The sequence below is a fragment of the Calypte anna genome, chromosome 1, assembly GCF_003957555.1.
Source record: "Calypte anna isolate BGI_N300 chromosome 1, bCalAnn1_v1.p, whole genome shotgun sequence".
NCBI lineage: Eukaryota > Metazoa > Chordata > Aves > Apodiformes > Trochilidae > Calypte > Calypte anna.
Window position 1 is genome coordinate 41,733,355 of NC_044244.1, and position 19,572 is coordinate 41,752,926.

Sequence of the window (19,572 nt, forward strand, 5' to 3'; positions counted from 1 at the left end):
AGTAAGTAGTGATTTTGTTTCTTCTTACGAAGCAAATAAAATAATTACCTGATGTAAAATTTCTGTGGTAATTCAGGCTTAATTCAGATTTTGACTTATCCAGTGCACAAATACAGAATCAGTCCTCAGTTTCAGCTACTTACAGCTGGGTCCACACTGAAGATTTGCTGGCATACATCATGTTTGTTTGCTGTATGGATTTTCCCCTTCCTTAACAGTACAGGATGTAAAAGCAGAGCCCAACACCAATACCCACACAGAAACCTCCCTTCTCACCATAATCTCTGGGTGCAAAGTTTCAACTTTGTTGAAATAAGTTTAAGGATCTGTTCAGCTATATGAATGGCATCTTTTGAGACACCATGCAAGCCAAGTAAAGCACTAACTAGGGATTATTTAGGCTACTTTAAAGTTGATTAAGAACCTGTTATGACAGTAGGTTCAGCAGTTGTATTGTGAATACCCATGAAATACGTTAAAAGAAGTAAACATGAACACAGTATATATGGAAATTGAGGATTTTATCTACTATTTCCTGTAAAACCATTCATGGAAACATGACCTCAGACGTGGTGACTGAGGAGGACATGGGAAGAGAGCCTCCTTTCCTACCTCTGTCCAGTATTTCGATTCCTTCTCCTTTCAGCTTGCAAACCAATTTTTCTTGCAATCTTTTAACCTCAGTTTCCTTCTGCTCTAGTTTGTCTTTCAAAGCTGCTAGCTCATCCTGTAACAGACAGAGATTCACTCAGTGACAGCTTCTACATGCATCCGAGACACTTCCAAAATTCCCTCCTATAAAGCACAGTGGAGAGAGGTCCTCAGCTGGTGGAAACGACTGAGGGCCCCCTGGCATTTACCCAAGCTGAGGGTACACCCACCAAACTGACTCTGAACATCATGACACACTGCTGAGTCCATAAGGGGGCACAACCAGGGGGGACGATGTACCAAAAGTGTTGGTATCACACATAATTGAAAAAAAAGATTTTACATCTTTTACTTCTTTTACTTCTTTTAAAAAAGAAGGAGGAAAGCAAAAAAAGCAGTTTTCCTATTTGACAGAAACAGTGCAGGTGATGAGGCTGAATGTTAACATTTTTTAACACTTTTTGTAGTATTTACAGGGCATTTTCTATGTTCAAAGCTGGACAGTTATGGAACTGTGCTTACACCAGGCTGAGGACAGTTTCAGAAATAACCACTGCTTCTATGAAAGAAAATTCAATCACGACACCACCAAGCACATAAACACATACTGGAAAGCAGTTCAGACAAAAATGTGGTACTCCTGCCACAGTCCGGGTTTGCTGATCAAGCATGAGGAAAGGAAGCTTAGAGCTGAGATTCATGAAAATAAGACAGATGGTGTTTGGGGGAGTTGGGGTGTATGAGATAAATGCTGTCAAATTTTAACTTAGTTCTAACCATCTGCACTAGCAAGTGACTGGCACGGATCCATGCATTTAACTTTTAAAAATTTGAGTTAAATCCTACCCAGTTTAGTAACATGTTTCTTTGATGTCCGAGGATATCTTGTGCAACAGCATCACCAAGACAGGACCCTCAGTGCAAATGTACACAACACTGAAAATTTAATTTGTTCAGTTTGTAAACAAAACAAAACAAGGCAAGACTCTTAATTTTGGCATTTACATCTTCTAAATGAAATTTTAAGTCCTTAAAGGAATAAACAAAACTAGAATATTGTGCCTTGGGTATATTCCTGAGCTTCCCTCAAAAGATCTGTTGCAATTACAGTGATGTCTGTAATCCAAACTATGGCCCAGACTACAGAATTTCCTGAAATTGGTTCCTGTTTGCTCTAAAGCATCATGAAAAAAATAGGTCAATCTTAAAATTATCAAGAAACCAAAGCATCTTCGAGCACAGTGGTTGAGCAATTCAATCCTCCAGTGCTCCAACCTGACACTGATTTTGATGAACCCATAATTCTCCAAAACAAGACCATCTCTTAGATGAGATGCTGCTGTCATACCCATGGGCAACTAGATCTGCATGTGGTGGCTGATGTGTATTTCTTTCCCTGAATTAGAAACACAGTATGTAAATTTATGTGTGGGAGAGGGAACAGTATAAAAGAATCAATATTTTCTAGCTATTTTTCATTCATGAATAAGTTTTCTCTAAAAAGGTGAGAAGAAGTTCTCTTTCAATAATGGTCATAAGCTACAGAAGAGTCATTTTTCCTCTGGAAAGAGAATGATTTTAACCCCAGTCTAACCCCATTATGTGCAACCTATGCAAAGTTCACAGAACTAAAATCCTCTCCCATCCAATATAAAAGCTGTTTACAGGGAGTACCTGCATAAAGAGTTTTCCACACCTAATGGGAAAGGGCACACTGCATATCCACACACAGCAATGGATGAAGAACAGAGCATCACAGCACGATGCACGACAGACTGTCACATGGTGGAACATGAAGGATTCAAAACAGGCCCAAATGATACCCAGAAACTACTACACCTTTAGCATCTGGCTTTTTTGCTCCATCCGCTGCTTTTCATACTGCATCTGACCCACTTTGATTTTCATACTAGAAAGTTTGGCCATTAAAGACTGGTAACAGAGACAGAGGAGTGAGAGAAAACTAAAGACAGAAAAGAGACAAGGCTAAATGGCAAAGAGAAGTTATACACTTACAGAAACAGGTCACTAGAATTACTTAGGTGAATGCCTTCTCTTCAGAAGTGGTTGATTTTTAGTACATTGAAGAAAAAAAAGAATGCTCAGCTTTGCTCTCACCTATGGCACACACCTTATGTATTGCAGCTAGTGTTGCTTCACACATACTTGAAACAAATGTCTAAACAAGTAATAAATTTACTGTTAGCAGACAGCTGCATGGTAGTTTATCCTTCACAAAAACCAATGCCCAGATATAAAAAAAAACATGCATGAAATTTGGAAATAACCCCTTTTCTTAAGTAAGCACCCTGAAAGCCCTGGGCCTGAGCATGCTCAGGATTTTGCAGGATGCAGGAAAGGACTGGGGAAAAGAGAGTGAACTTCTATCAAGTCTGACTTACACCCATCTCTGCTGCTTTCCCCCAGCCTCACTTACTTTGGTAGTTTTCAGTTTTTTCTCATACTGGAGTCTTTCATTGTCCATTTCTCCGACTCTTAACCGCAATTCATTTATTTCCTGGATCAAATCCTGAGTGAGGGGAAAAACAAGACCAGAAACAACAAAGAAATTCAGTGAACAAAACAGAACTATTGGTAAAAACATGGCAGCAATAAAAGGCACTCCCCACATGGAAAAACATACCACTCAAATTCATAGCTAATTCAAGCAATTCAGAACTTCCTAGCTATCCAAGGATTGTATTTCTCTCTTTCTGCATTACTGCACTCAATGCAAGAGGACAGAGGACAAAGAGAGACATAAATTGAGGCCGTGTTCTTTGTGCTGAAGGCCAGAAAAGCTTCTTGCCTGTACGGCTGTTCAGCCACTGAGATGTCCACTACTACAAGTGGGTAATGGAAAACCAAAACAGATGTCCTTCAGTATGACCCTGTCCCTCCCATCCCAGGCTTGCAAGCCATCTCCTGAATTTCCAAAATATCATCTCATTACCCTGCAAATCCATGTTTCTGCCACTCAGACAAGGTCTTCTAACTGAGAGCTGAATGGAAGAGCCATCATTGATTTCTACAAGAATAATGGCATATGTGGTTAAGCATCATTGATGCCACTATATCTGAGCCTTGCAAATTCAGCCTGATTGGGAAGAAACTCAGAACCACCACCAATTCACATCTGGGCTCTTCAGGAGAATGTCTTGACTTCCTGGGCATCCTTATGAAGAGACCAAGCAGGCTGGGAGGTCAAGCCTGAGTGCCATTAGCTCTACAGCAACCTTGATGCAGTAGTCAAATGAAGTCTGGCTGCCCCAGCAAGGTGCAAGCCACTCTTTATCCAAACCTCCTTGTTTTCTGTATAAGGAAATAAGGAAAATGATCTTTCCACTCAGAAGGAAAACATCTTGCCAGAAAGCTGTGACTTGTGCACCACTCAAGAATGTCCAGCAAGCTTTTGCCTCACATATGGTCCCTCATTGACCTTTAGCTTATGTATGGACACCAGATCAGTGTTACATTTGTGTTAAAAAATAGAAAATTAAAAACTCCAAACATTTCTAAGCAGCTACTGTAATGCTGTCTTGCCAGGGAACTCTTCAAAAGAGGAGATAAGCCCTTTGTGCACCCTAGAAAATATAAGAGAACCTAAACTGCAGCATAATGGCTTTTAAATGACAAAGGAGAAGGTATGGTACTCAGGTTTGCTGGTTTTCTACATAGCAAGGCAAATCCTATCTGTGCCAAGCAATGTTGTGCATTGAGTCAACTACTGTAATTTTTTTCAGAGCTAACTGTATAATTAATAGATTTATAATTTATAAATTAACAAGGCAGCAGCTGATATTTAGAGGGTATTCATGGGTCCCTAGTAATACCTGCCTTCCAGCCCCACACCACATTTTCTGAGCTTACGAGCCTCTGGTTATTATTTTGTGCTTAATGAATCTTATGGCAAGAGAGCATTATCTATATTTCTTTAGCAAGATCCAAGCTCCATGACTAGAACAACAAGGAAAATGAAAACCTAGGACACTTTTATGCTATTAATAATTACTACTGCTAATCTATGACTTTCTGATTTGGGCACACCTGCAATTCCTCATTGAATATACAATGTGTATGACCTTTACAAAGCATATCACTGTTTTAAGTATAAATGTACATGGATATCAGATTGAAGTACTACATTAATTGAGCTGTTTCTTATCAACACCTGCTGCTGCCAAGTTCTCTGACTGACTTGGATGAATCAGCAGCAAAACAGTGACCCACGTAGTGGCCAGTGTATGGCACCTGCTTTGCTTGCATGTAATATCTCCTCTTTGGGTACCTATAAATGGGTTGAAACACTTGCCCCAGGCATAATCCATGTTCCTGTGTTAAAATCCTACCAAACAGGAAAGAGCCATGAAACAGTCCTCTTCTGATCCAGAGTCAGGTCCCATGCAAACACCCAACAGCGGTTCCTTGCATGGATGAAGCCAGTGGGGTGGGACATACAGACTCCTATTTCCCAAGGCCTTTTCCTTCCCTTTTCCTTTTCTTGTTCTCTTCAGAGCAGGGCCATAGGGGCACTAGACCCCAATAACTCTAGGCTTTGGGGTCAAAAGCTTCCTTACTGGCACTGGAAACATGAACTACATTTGTTGTTTTGCTCCACTCAGAATTTCATCTGCACAAAGGAGACCGCTGATGTTTGAATTACGAAGAATTCCCAATGAGTGAGGCAGCCTACCCTCTGGCTGCTGCTTCAAAGACCATGTCTGGTTATGGACTCCTCCCTAAATAAACTCCCTTGTATGCAATTTTCTTAAATAAACTCAGCCCTACTCAGACCACCCGTGCTCCTTAAGGAAAATAATACTGGTGTCAGCTGAGCAAGTGGAAAGACTGGAATGATTTAAAGAGCAGAGCAATTATAAATCTCTATTAAGTATACAATTAGCTTTGAAAAAGCTGCTTATTTGTAAACATCTAGACAGTAAAGTCCTAGACAACAAAGGGGAAAAAAAAGCTTACAGGTCTACTGAAATACCTGTTAAGAGAAAGAATCACAAGCATGAGAAACCTACTAAGCTTGAATGGAACTAGCAATGTCAGACATAAAAAAACCCCTGGATAATATGAAGGATTTAATCTGAATGGTAATCATGTAGGAGACTATCTCCACAAAGCTGTTTTAGGGTGTCAATGTTTGCTGTTGGGTTTTTTTCTTTTCTTTTCTCTAAATAAAACCAGAAGAAATAGTCATATTTTCTCTTTTCCAGTTTGACTATGATTTTTTCCCTTCAGTTTTGGACACTGCATATAAATGTCATAACATGTTTTATGGTAGAATATTTTAAATATTCACTTAACTAATGAGCTCTGCTGAAATGATTTATAATCTACTGCTTTAAACAGGAACATAATTAGATCAATTAAATAAAAGATTCTGTACTTCTGAATACATACTGCCTAAAAAATACCAGGTTGAGATTTTGTATGAGAGATCCTTACAACTGATTAGACATTTATTTTTCCACTAAAGAAAATTAAAATTAAGCCATGTTATCCCTTTCAGTGTCTAAACCTAAGTCTTTCTACAGCTATAAAGTGTTCAAACAAAGACAAAACAACATAATTTCTATCACACTAACCTACATGATTCTGATTTTCAAAGGGAGGAAGGAACATTCTAGTAACAGATCATTACTTCTGGCATAAATCTTCAGCATGTAAATCTATATAGCCCCTAATTAGACTAATTACCTTTTAAACATATTTTATCTTATTTTTATCAAATACACAAAGTGTATTTCAAGGTATTTAAAAGAGAAGGGTCTTCTGAGCTGCCATGCAGATGAGCATCTTGCACAGAGCCTGCAGAGTTGCACTGCATGATGCGACCCCCACACTTAAAGAAGTTTTCTGGGATTGGAGGCAGGCTGCATGCCCACGTTCTTGGAAAGCTGAGTTGTGCTATTAAATTATGGAGAAACTGCAGCTAAAGGAGTAAACTAAGGAAGGGGAACTACAGGAAAGCTCAGTGAAACATATTCAATAAAAATGAGGATAGAAGGAGAAGGAGCAAGTCACTCAAAGCCCAATAACTTCTGTTACTTGTTTTGGAAAGTACAAGAAACCACAGGGTGCTTACAAAAGGAGATGCAGGGGAATCCAGTTCTGACAGCACCTGCTCACTGCAGTCATTTGAACCAAAACTTGTCTCTCCAAAGCCATTTACTGCTGATGTCAAATCATTTATCTGCTATTTGGGCTGCCTGTCATAGGTGTCACTATACAGGTGAAGAGTTATTTATTGTACGTTGTTACTCATGAAAAAGCTAAGCACTGTGTGGGCACAGACACCTCATGGGAGCTGTGAAACAGGCAGCTCTTAAACACACCTCCTGTGGACACAGAAGACCTTCAACAATCCCTTCACCTTTCCCACTTCCAATTTCTCCTGCTCCTGCACTGCCATGAACAGTACTTACCTAGACTTGAAAATCAGCTGCTTTTAAGGCAATGGCGTGATCCTTCATGTAATACCTGGTATCAAATTAAAGGAAAAGCTAATGGGAAGGAACATGAATCCATTCTGTAGTTGGCAACACCCAGATGTGCTACATTGCAAGGAATTAACACTGCCATAACTATGTAAATGATGACTGCCTTTCAAATCTGAACATGATTTAAGTCATTCATTTTCAACCTGTAGACTTCTTTGGATTTGTGGTTTACTTTAGGCAGGTCCAAAGAAAGTAATTCAAAAGCAAGCCTGACATTTGCTCTTATGCTTCAATACAAGTGAGGAATGACACCTCACTGGAAAACAAGTTGGAAACCGAGGAGTTGATAAACCACTGACTGAGGTGGAAAGGGCAAATTTTGTGTCCAGTGATGACATTATGGCCTCTGTCCTTCTAGGAAATGAATGACATCTGAAACATCCACAATATGAGCAGCTAACATTTCATCTCAGTTATGAACTCAGATATGGAAATTTTGTTCTTCCTAGTTAGACTCCAATGATCTGAGATACAAGGTATATCACCCTGGCAGCAAACTTGGCCTGATTCTTGGGAGCTTCCTGGAAAAAATGGTTTTGCTCACCTGCTTTGAGGCTTGAGCAAGGTTTATCTACAAGATCTGTGGTGCACAGAGGGCAAACGCCTCAGGAGAGCACTGCCCCAGGGATGGCAGCTCTACATGGCACTGCCGTGCTTGAAAGCAGGCTGAGAAAAGTAAGTGCAGGCCTCTCAGTCCTGGCTTCAAAATGCCCTCCCAGTGAGTCACCTTATTCTCTCTGTTACTGGACCCAAAAGTTATGTCTTTTACTCTGCTTCGGTTTTGCACATGCATGCTTTTTGTACTTGCTTGAGTATTTGCCCTAGACATGCCTCACTAAGATGATGACAGTTTCAAGTTGGGACAGGAGAGTGCAGTATGTTCATTATTTTCTTTAAACCAGTCTGAAATGCCATCCCTCCTGAGATCTGGTGGCAAGAATCAAAACCTGGTTTTGGAAATCATTCTCTGTAAAAGCAGAGTTTACCAAAGAGGACACTTTTTATTTTAAGAGATACATATTTTAACCTTAAAGATGAGGTTCCTTCCTGCCTGAAAAATAAAAATAAATCCAGGAAATGTTGAGGCAATGTGAAGCCACACACAGCTTTTACAATTTATTCAGCTTTTACTCACCTCTGTGTCTCTGAATCTGTCCTCATAGTCCAATCTATCCTTCTCTACGGATGTAAGCTTTAGCTTCAGAGTGGAAATCTCTGCCATAAGATCCAACTTCTGAGTTTCAAGGGTTGTTCTGCTTAAAAGTTCCTGATTAAAGATAAAAAGGAAGAGACCAGAATTATTCATCCAAGGGGAAGAAATCAGTAATTTCTTTCTATGGATAAAATGGAGAAAAACATCATCCTCTTTCTAGCACTATCTGAAGCCCTGGGACACAGCTATTACCCATACGACACACTCCAGGCACCTAGGATAAATGTGAGATCACAGGGGCACCATCAGGGGTTGGCTGCCAAGATGAGAAAAAAAGCTTGTCTGTCATCACAGTTCCTCTGGGAAGCAAGGAGCTTTGAGTGGAATCCACCCATCCTGCCAGAGGCTTTAATCCATGTCTCTTTGAAGTTCAGTGAGGAAAGGCTCAAAGAAGAGCAGAACTGGATTCCTACAGTGTAAAGCAGCACTGACATTACTAAGTACAAAGACTTTAAAGCAAATATGGTAGAAAATTATCGCTTAGTTCAGAGACATCAAGGGGTGCAACACCCTGAAGTGCACTGTTCTCACCAAACCAAAATGCACTTTGTTAAGGCAGAATGAAGACAGACAGCAAGACAGACATGGGGCTGTGAAATACCTGCTGCAGCATCTCTTCTGTGGCATTCAGCTTCTCCCTGTGCTCCTCTAGACAGAACTCCAGATCTCGAATCTTTTCTCCTTGGGCCTCCACCTGGTCTGTAAGCACACTTACCTGCACAGAGGAGAAAAAAGGATGCACATTTAGCACCTTGCCCCCACGCTACATGTGTCACCTGAATAACTGTATGTGAGTAACAGTGCTGGATGGGCCAAAGATTAAAAGGGAGTGCGGAAGGAGGAGAAGGAGCAGAGGGGTCTGCAGTGAACACATGTGGCAAGGGCAAAAGGAGGTAAGGGAAAGTTCTCTCCTCACGCTTACAGGAATTTCAGCTGAAGTTCTAGCAGACACATGGCAATTCTGCATCTCCTCACCTGATGTGCCTTGGGATTTTTTTACATGGGGTGGCTGCTGCATTTTACAGTCAACAGTTCTGCCTTTGTTGGCAGAATACATTAACTAAAACCCACTGGCTCCTGCCTAACAACCAAGCAGTTAAACCTCAATGCATAATTTATTCTCTTTTCTAGGTAATTGGACACAGTGTACCAAAGCATACAGCTCCTTTTCAGAGCCATAAAAGCAAAGGAGGCTGAAACACACAGACTGAGGCTAGGCAAGACCAAGCCAAACACCTTTGAGACTGCAGACAAGTCCCATTTTTTTCTTTTCTGAATGAAGTTTGTGTTTTAAACAGGCTCTTTCGAGGAAATCTGTGGTACAGCTGGGAACAAGGACAAGCTGCCTAGAGCAGCGCTGGGCATTGTCACGGCCCCCAGGCCAGGTCCATATCAGGGGACAGAAGGATGTCTGTGCAGACCAAGGTGTGCCATGTAGTCCCAACTCTGACAACAAGAGTAAACCACCTGGCAAGAGCACCCAGGACTGACCCAGTCCAGCCCAGAAACAGATCAGCAGGACCTCTGAGGAACTGCTTGTCTCCTCCCACCTGCTGGCCAGTTCTGCAGTTTTGTCATCTTTCATGGGGACAGGACATTTATGACCTGATGCAGACAGTGTTTTTATGGTCATGGAAGACAGTGATCTCAAGGATGCACATGAATGTAGGAAAGTGGTTGCTCTGCAGACCTGCTCAAATAACAAGATTCAAAAGGAGATCAGATACACAGAAAAGCCTTTAGATTTTTCCCCATAATCTAAATTCACACCTATCCTTAATCTGGGTCTAACTCTGAGGTATTACTAAAAGACAACACAACTGCAAATAAATCCTCAGAAGTTTTATCCCATATTATCAAAAAGTCCTATGAACACAAGACTAGAAAAAATAATTCAGGTGATTACTCACTTGCAGAACAAGAGATTCCTTATCATTTTCCAGACGAGCCAGTCTTTCTTGGTACACATCTCCATTCCCAGATATGTGTCCATTACTCTGAAAAAGATAGTAAATATTGTGTAGTCATCTGTCACACCATAAGCATCATTCAATGTTATCAACACATTTAAGAAGTATGTTTGGTTTAAATATTCTCCAGCTCCCAAAGGGTTACAAATCCAACAGACTGTCAACAAAGGATACACAACCACCATTCAGGATAAGAATTGTTCAGGGCCTTAAAGATGAGAAAGGAAGAACCTTCTGGTGACCCAGTTCTGCAAAATTCACTTACTGTGCATTCAGCAGTTCGTTAACAAAATTTGTGCTCAATGAGATACCACACTAAGCCATACTTGCAAAGAGACAAATACCCTGAGACATTCAGCAAGTGAAAAAACCCACAGTATACAGTCTACAAAATGTGCATTATGCTTCTTGCAAGTCAAACATTTTTTTCCTAATACACACAGTAAAAGACATCCTTTTACATCAGTCACATTTTCACTGGGCATGGGTGAATGTCTGCACTTTAAACGCATCTCTTTGTAAAGCTGCCTGAGGCTAAAGAGTAACAAGAATACATGTTAATGCTATCAGAGAGTTCAGAGGAATCAGCAACTTTTGAGAAGGATTTTACTTTATCCATATTCAAAGCTGTCTCAAAGCACTCTGTGATGGACGCCACAATCTGATCTCAGCTCAGAAAAGAGATTCTTGTTCCCATCATTGCATAAATCCCTGGGAGAAGTCTGAGAAGCTGCACTGCTATCCAGCACACTCAGTGGAGAAGATTCCTACCCACCTTGAGGGGCCTTGATTCCCTTCTGAGTATGTGATGAAAAGAAAATGGGTGACTGGACCTCCTGCTCTGGTGAGTCTGCAGCACATCTCTGCCTTGAGAGGCCACCACCACTTAGAAGCTGCAAGCCTGGGGCTCCTGCTTTGAATCTCCCTTTCATGCAGCTCATCTTTTCTGATTGCAGAGAAAGCCTCGGGAAACCTGCTGGCTAAAACTCCTTTTCTAAGTTACAGGTCTGACCTTGGGTGGCAGGAGAAACTGTCTCATTTTGAAACTGAATAGAACTCCACCAGCACCACTTCTTAAATCAGCGTTCAGTGTGCTCCAAGCAACCATGCATAACGTTAGCCAGATGACCATAATATCTCCCCTTAAATCACTACAGCTACAGCACTCTAGGAAAGGATGGTCTCTAGTTAAGTTTGCACTGTTTTTCTCCTGACCTCTACCAGAATTTAGCCCATGACATAGGATTTCCATTCAAGATCAGTGAGAACTTCTGTTTCCTAGCACTTTAATTTAGGTGAAAGACACCAAAGAGCTTCCAAAAGAAACTTGTTATCTGCTTAACTAGCAGATTGTGCTTTAGATTTTGTAACTTCACCTGTAAGTGAAATACAAACAGAGGTTTTTGCACACTTTTCCTATTCTCACTTTTCATTTAAATTCCTCCAGTACTTACTCAGCCACCATAAGAGCAGCATCCGTATTTTGTAATATGCAACATATCTATCAATCCAGCATATGTGTTTGATGCAGAGAAGTGACATTCATCCCTCATTACAAACAAGAAGCCAAGGTGCAAAGACACCCTTCCATCCTGCCAGGGCTAACATGGAAGTCCCTTGTCAAGGCACAGACTCCCCTGCCACCCAACCACATCAGTGCCCTAACCACTGAATCTCCTGATATCTTTAGTCACTGAAACCAGAGACAAAGTAACTAAAACCAAAGACTACATGAAGAAAATATAGGGAGACAAGTATGGGTTTCACACTAGGATGAAAATGTCTTTATGATGCTGTGAAAACCAACAAGGTGTCAAAGCAGAATGTTAGTCATTGTGCACAGCATCTTGCCAAGACACCTTTGTTGCTAAACTCCGTCACATTCTCAAAAAAAAAAAAAAAAAGTCCTGTTTTACTCAGCACATCATACTTGGCTTTAAAATAGGAGCATTTAGAGAGTGAGAGTTCAAGCTGCATATTGCCATAGGAAAGAGGGAAGAGGTGACTGGAAGCCTAAACAGAACTGGAATAAATGTTGTTGTCCCACAAAATCAAATACAAAGACATCTTTGGCAGCTGTTGCCAGAAATATTTTGTGAAATCTGCTTTAAGACAAACCTCCTCTAGTACACTGAAAACAGAAAACCTTGTTTAGAATGCAACAGCAGTTAGGTTTTTTGCCTGAAATATTGTAACTTCTGCACAATACCTGGGACTCACTTTTCATTTAAGACATGAAAAGTAAAGATGAAAGGATGCCATAAAAAGGCCATGGCAACTCTTTCACAGAACAGCAGCACCAGCACCTCCTACAGTGATGCAGAGATCAGGGGCCTGCAGGCTAGAGCCATGTGATACCTTCCTGAATCTCTCCTCTATGCTGTCTTCAAAGGTAAAAAGTTGATACCTGGCATGATTTTCTTCCCAGAGAGATGAGGAGGGTGGAGAAGAAACACATGAAAGAAAGAACAGGGTAATGATGGCAGTGGGCAGTACTGAAGAGAAAGGGAGAGGGAAGATGCCTGAATTCTGGATATGGGAAAATAGTGCATCAGGAGATTGGTGGAAGGAGTCCCAGCAGTGAAGAACAGGCTTGCAGGTAGGTCTGAAAGCTGCCAGGGGACCTGGTGTGTGAAAACCTGGCTAAACAACACTTGGTGTGTTCTTCAGGAGGTGTTTCTCTCCACCTGGGGACCTGCAGCCTCCCCTGGGACTGAGCCTTACTCACCCTACAGAGCAATGGCTCTGCTTTGGAAAACAAAACACACACACACACACACACACACAAAACAACCCAAAAAACAAAACCCCCAAACAATCAACCAAAACAAACAAAAAAGAAAAAAAAGGAGGAAGAAAGAAAAACCAATATTCAACAGCAACTGCAAGCATATTGAGGGCACTTGGTAGTTCTGGATAAAATCTGTATCATCTAAATCAATACAGGATTAACATTGTTTACTAGCTCTGTAAGAAAAGCTTAGCTTTGCCATTTTCCAAAGAAGGCTCCTTTTCATCAGCAACTTAAAATCTATCTTCATTTAAGCAGTTAGACTTTGCATGTGTTTTCCATTTAGAGATTAACTGAAAAACAGTGTATGGGATGAGAATGCAGATTTACCAAAACTGAACTTAATCCCAAAAACAAAAGAATGGTTGTCACAATGCCACTAAGGCTTTGCAGAAGTTTGAGGTTAATCATTGATTTAAAATGCTTTATAAGATCAGACCCCATGCACTTGAAAACACAGCAAGATCAATCCATGGCTAATCTGTTAAACACATGTGTAAGCTTTGTCTGCAATCATGTAAGTGTAAAAATTCACACTGCTCTGGAGGGAATTATTCCTGTAATAAGTAGATGCATCACCAAACTTTCACAGCTTGCCTGCCCTCAGTTTTTAATTCCTTTTCCCTGGAAGTGAGTTAGCATTCCAAACCACAAGAAAGTTTCTAATAGCTGCTGCTGGAAACCTAGTACGAAAAAAAAAAAAATGCATTTCCTCTCACTTGCTGAATTACTCTTTCAAAAATAAAGCAAATTTTTAGTTTACTGCAGCTGATACCCTCATTTCCTTATATTTTCTCTCCTGCTTTTGATACAAAATAAGCAGTGCAAATCACACTGTTCTTGCTGTAGATGCAATTTGATTTGTATAGCAGGGGCTGCCACTCCACAGCATTATTTTCTTCTATGGCAGATTGCACTGACTGGTTTGACCACCACAGTCCAGTCAACAGTTGGGCAAGTGAGCTGTCCCTGACATCTCTTTCCTGACCATCTGGAGTTAAATTAGAGCTCATCAACATGCTTACTTTGTTCAGATCATTATAATACACATTACCCACGCTTAGTTAAGCACAGCTACTGCTGTTCTACTTGTTCACTCAGTTTTAGAGAGTGTCTTGCAAGGGGGACTCCTCCACCCTAAAGTACCTCAACACCACTTGTTATGTGTGTCATGGGCAGAGCCTTCAGGTTCTCCAAGAGAAGTCTTCACCACCATTTCCTCTGTGATAAAGCTGTTACAGCTTTGCCCTCTTTAAGTATCAGTTCTGTCTCAAGTTCATTCTGCTCCTATCTCTCTGAACACAATCCATACCAGTGTTCAACCAGTTTGTGTGGGAGCCCACTGCTGCTCTCCCAAACCGGCATCTCCTGCATTTCACGCCTCCCTACTCATCGCTTCGAGTATTTGCAGCCTGCTCCACACGCAGGCAGGCAGACATGCTGCTAAGCTTCTCCTAAAGTTTACAGATTAGTTCTTCCTTACAGAATGAGGAGGGAAAGGAAAACCCACACAACACACACACACACACATTATATATTTTAAAGGCTTCCCTACAGTAAAAGTGAATTCTGAAAGTAAACCAGCTTAAGACAGACCTTCACTCCGAGGAGTTTACCTGAAACATTTTCTAGATACAAATAACACGGTTGTTGAACGGGGAAGATGCAACCATTTCAAAATATTCAGCTTCTTCAACAGCAGCTCAGCTTGTGTCTGATAAAAGATGAAACACTTATCCCCTACCAGCCCTGCCCAGCTATGGCTTGTCACTCGGAGAATTGCAGGACCCAGAACAAACCCAGATAGCCTTACCTTATTTAGCCATACGCAGTGTCCGTGAATGTCCCAGCTATACTCCATGCTTGTCATGACTATCTTCATGCAGTTAAGGGCAGGAGCGACTGTGGCAGGCAGCCGAGGCTGAGAGATGCAGCCCCGGTACCGCAGGCGCCAGGCGCTGTCACGGCTCCTCTGAACCCAGACGGAGAGGTTAAGCTACGGGCAGGTTTCCTCGCCTACCCATGGGCAAGGACGGAGGCAAATGTGGCAGCGGAGCGGGAGATGTGGGGAAGCAGAGCCGTGAAGCAGCAGCAGCGCTCCTCAGGCGGAGCGAGCAGCTCCACCGAGGAATTAACACATCAAAGCCCGGGAAGATCAGCCCTTCCTGCAATCTGGATCCCAGCACACAGAAGCCAGGAAGCGAGGAGGAGGAGGATGCAGGCAGAGGGGCACGGAGCTGTGTAAAGCTCAGCGGGGGTAAGGGCAGCCCGGTGGAGATGGGCATCAACACCCCCGCCGAACAGCGCAGCCCCCTCCCCCTGAACCCTCCCAGCCCTGCGGAAAGCGCCCAACCCGAAAACACACGAGAGTGATCCCAATCGCTTTAGCTGACTACGAGGAAAACAGGAGGGAATTTTGCTTTCTTGATGGGCTAGAACTAATCATAAAAGGTGAAAGAACACACGCAATTTACTTGCAGGTGCCAAGAAAAGAGGAGGAAGGAAAAAGTTGACTCAACTGTCCCAGGTCTGACGAGTGGCTTGTCTCAAGCTTATGTCATTCTTAAAGATGACATAAAATGCAACAGTAACAACCAATCTCTGTCCTCAAGTTTCAATGTATGTTTCAGTTTCAGTATGTTCCAAGCATAACAAAACCTTAGTATTTTTGACCAGAGTCCAGCTCCAGGATTCCTGTGGTCATCTAAAAACCCACAACTTTATTATTAAAAAGAAACATTTACAGCTATCAGTGACAGAAATCTAAAAAAAAAAAAAAAAAAAAAAAAAGAACTCTACCTCAGAACAAAAAAGCAGAGCAGAAGAGAAATGGAAGTTGAGTTTTTTAACTCAGACTGATGCATTTTGGGTTGGGAATAGTGATTTTTCATGGCTCTACCCTATGCTCTAGTGTGGGACCACTAGGATTTTCCTTACTGCCAATTAACTCATCCGTGATGCATGAAGATGCCAAGATGTGCTTTAAATGAGCCTGTATTATCTTCAAGTGTTAAAAACACACCAGCCTGGATGATCACCTTTAGCAAGAAGCAAGGTCCTGTGTTTCAAGAACTTTGAGAGGTAGATCTCTCACAGACAAAAAGTATTGCTGGGAGGCTGTTCATGATGACAGACTGAAATAGTACCACAAAGATCCTTTCATATTGCAGCTTGAGGAGGGATCTCAAATGGGTGTTCAGTGGTAAGCGCCTATGTGCCAGACATTACCATAGGACTTTTCAATAGCTAAACTCAACATAAGCAGAAGCTGAGTCAAATGAACGCACTGTACACCCACACTGAGACAATCAAACAACAAACTTTGGTTTGAAGTCAAGATTTTTCCATGATTAAGAAATAAGAAATTATTTCTAGCTAGCCAAACCGCTTCTTCCACTTGGGAATCACCCTGTTGTCCAAACAGGCCAACATACCTCTCTAAGATTATAAGCTAAGTTTATCCAACCAGGAAAAATTCTCTCTGAAATCTAATATCCCCTTATATTCATTCTCATTGCTCCCAGCCACTTTCTGGACAAGCCAGCTTGCTGAAAAAGTGCCAAAATCTGTGGCTGGTCTGTGAGATGACAGATCTGCTGTTCACAGCACCAATATTCCGGATTGTACAAGCCACTACGAGTACCACAACTCAAATTAACTGTAATTTTCAGATAAGCTTAAGATGTTCTTTGATAAACCTTTGGAGGCAATGAATTTTGTTTTGCTTTAATTTTCTTATAATCAGCTTCAGAAATTCACTTCTGAACTGAAAAAAAACAAAAAACCAATGTATATATTCCAATTCAGAAAGTCACTCTCAAAGCTAAAATTGCACTTGCTGGAGATTTTAAAGAATTATCATACCTCTTTATTTCTACTAGTGTGTCCTTCAAAGGGAAGAACACACACAACAAGACCTGTATACACAAGTTCAGATCAGAAGCTTGAGGAAGCTGGCTCTGAGGTGGGGGAAGGAACTGTCCACCCACTTCTATCTATCCTTCACCCTCCTTTTTAACAAGACACAGTAAGGTTTTTTTTTTGTTTTTGTTTTTTTGTTGTTGTTGTTGTTGTTGTTGTTGTTGTTTTTTTGTTGTTCTGTTTTGTTTTGTTTCCTTCTGGAAAGGGTGTTGCATAAGATGTATTTTTAAAAAAACAGACAAAAAAACCCCCCAAACCAACCAATCAAAAAAACCCAACAAAAACAAAACCAAACCCCAACAAAAAACCCAAAAAACCCAAGCAAACAAACAAACAACAACAAAAAACCCAAAACACTGCCAAGAAAACTAATAACCAGAAAGAAGACTGTGTCTTGTTTGTTTCAAATGAGAGGAAACTGGAACAACATTCATGACTGGGAGCAAGTTTTCTGAGAATTACTCTTTAACAGATGAATCTATCAACTTCCAGCTGGACACAACAAGGCTGCCTTGGCCTTGCAAAAGGCTGAGTTTCACTTTAATATGGTCTTGTTAATGGTGATGATGTAACAGACCATTCCCATGCTGTCTATATCAAGCCAGAAGTTCCATTTTCACAGAGTACATAATATGTTTTATTAAAGTACACATCAGAATATATTAGACTTTCCTGAAGATCAGAAGGAATCTTGAAAAAAAACTCCAAAACTTTGGAACAGTTATGGATTTTAGGTCTAGTCCACAGTGAAAGTCCACAGTTGCAACATTTCTGAGCTCAGAAAAGGCCTCACTCACTCCATTTCCAGACTTGGAACAATTTTCCTCTTTTAGAATTTTACCCATGACATTCACCTGCCCTCCATTTGCCCACGGAGACGCGAGCAGGTTTTTCAGCGACACGGAGATTTGGTTTGAGTTGTGGACAGATAACTAGAATGGCTATGTTTTAGTTAAACAGGCTTATTTCTGCAGCACTGATCTGCATTTGCAACTTCTCTGAAGTCCCGTGGGGACCATTCGATGGCTGTTTTTGGAAGAGCTCTGCCAGATGTCCGGGCACTGTACAAGCTCTCCGGTGTCACGTGGCCATCTGGCACACACCAGTTTAAAAAATCAGCATGAGGGGTTTTAACTCTTTGGCCCCTTCTGAGTGCTTTCATAGACTTCTCTAACACACCAAGAGGAGCATAAAGGAAGCAGTCAGAAAGCAGCAGGAACAGGACACAGGAAAAGTTGAATGCTTCGCCCCGTTTTCAGAAGCGAGTAACTTTGGGAGGCTGCTGTCGGGCTCTTTTCCTAGGGCACCAGTGGTTTCCCTGCAGAGGCCAGGAGAGGATTTTTCTCTTGTGACACACTGTTTGGCAACAGCAAACACGTATTTTTGTTTTCCTCATGAGACGTGAGAGACTTGCAGCACTGGATGAGATGTCTGACACCAATTCTAGCAGTTTTGAATAGTCTAGTTGGTGGAATGGGTTGTTGGAAGCAACTTCATATGTGGAGGACTAAGGGGATTTTAAACCAAGGAAATGTCTCTACTCCCTTGGTAAGGATAAACATAATTGCTGAAAGCCCTCCTGCTAATTATCTGGGCACTGCACCTAACACCCTCCTGCTCAGACAGGAATGAGTTACACCTGCAAACACAATGCCCATACTACAGCAGAAACCATAATGTTCTGTCTTTACTCCTAGGGGTTTTAAGGATGCCAGGCAGTGCATGTTTGAGGCCGAGTGAGGAGAAGCATAGATGAAATAGCTATTTTCTGCAATCTTTGGTACACACAACCTTTGCATATTTTTACAGTGCTTGGTAGGCACTTCTAGTGGCACAACCGAGCCCTTCCAGATTCAGCCCACAGCTGCAATGGAAACCATAAGTGTCTCATTGCCATGCAGTGACCAACATCACACAGGTCTGAAGGACCTTGTTCCAGATCCTAACAGCCAGGCATCCCTAAATCACACATTTGCTGCCACAAGGGGCAATGGCTGTCTTTCACATCATTAATTTCGACAGACACTACAGCCTCTGGCTATGCTGCTGGCTCCCTTTACTCCAGAATAGCATGTGGTGGATCAGCACCGTTAAGCACAGAGTACTGGTGTCTACACACACCATGGGGAGAAGTCAATTTTCCAAGACTGTTTATTTGGCACATGGAGATTTATTTTTTTATTTATAAAAGGCCATACTTGCATAAAACCTGTTACATCCCCCAACTTGTGCAGCACACAAATCACAGACTAGTTACAGCGATGTTCACTGCTGTATGTTACAGTGGAAGAAAACGCTGACGTTGGCAGGAACTCTGCACGTTTTAAAGATCTGACTCAAATGTCACTTCTGTCTCCTCCTCCTGTTCTCAGTGCTGGCTGCAATGGTCTGACAGTGGGGGTGAGATCCAGATCCCATTGGAGACGGTAAGAAAACTCCCTCATGCTTCATTAAGTTTCAGGCATCCTCAAAGGAGCAGTTCAAAGCAAAGGAAAAAAAAAAAGTTCTCCTCCC

General features: G+C 41.6%; 1 protein-coding gene across 10 annotated transcripts in view; it reads right to left on the bottom strand.

The window, feature by feature from the left end:
- Nucleotides 1–19,572, bottom strand: part of PPFIBP1 (PPFIA binding protein 1) — a 113,678-nt gene that overhangs the window by 27,143 nt on the left and 66,963 nt on the right. For 8 of the 10 annotated variants that reach the window (XM_030469417.1, XM_030469438.1, XM_030469478.1 and 5 more), the window contains 5 exons: nt 10,287–10,373; nt 8,978–9,091; nt 8,299–8,430; nt 3,089–3,181; nt 613–727 (listed from right to left, as the gene is read on the bottom strand). In XM_030469417.1, coding sequence (XP_030325277.1) covers nt 613–727; nt 3,089–3,181; nt 8,299–8,430; nt 8,978–9,091; nt 10,287–10,373 — 541 coding nt within the window. Of the gene's footprint in view, nt 1–612; nt 728–3,088; nt 3,182–8,298; nt 8,431–8,977; nt 9,092–10,286; nt 10,374–14,950; nt 15,150–19,572 lie in introns of those variants that run through there. The other 2 variants (XM_030469469.1, XM_030469463.1) reach the window with 1 other exon arrangement.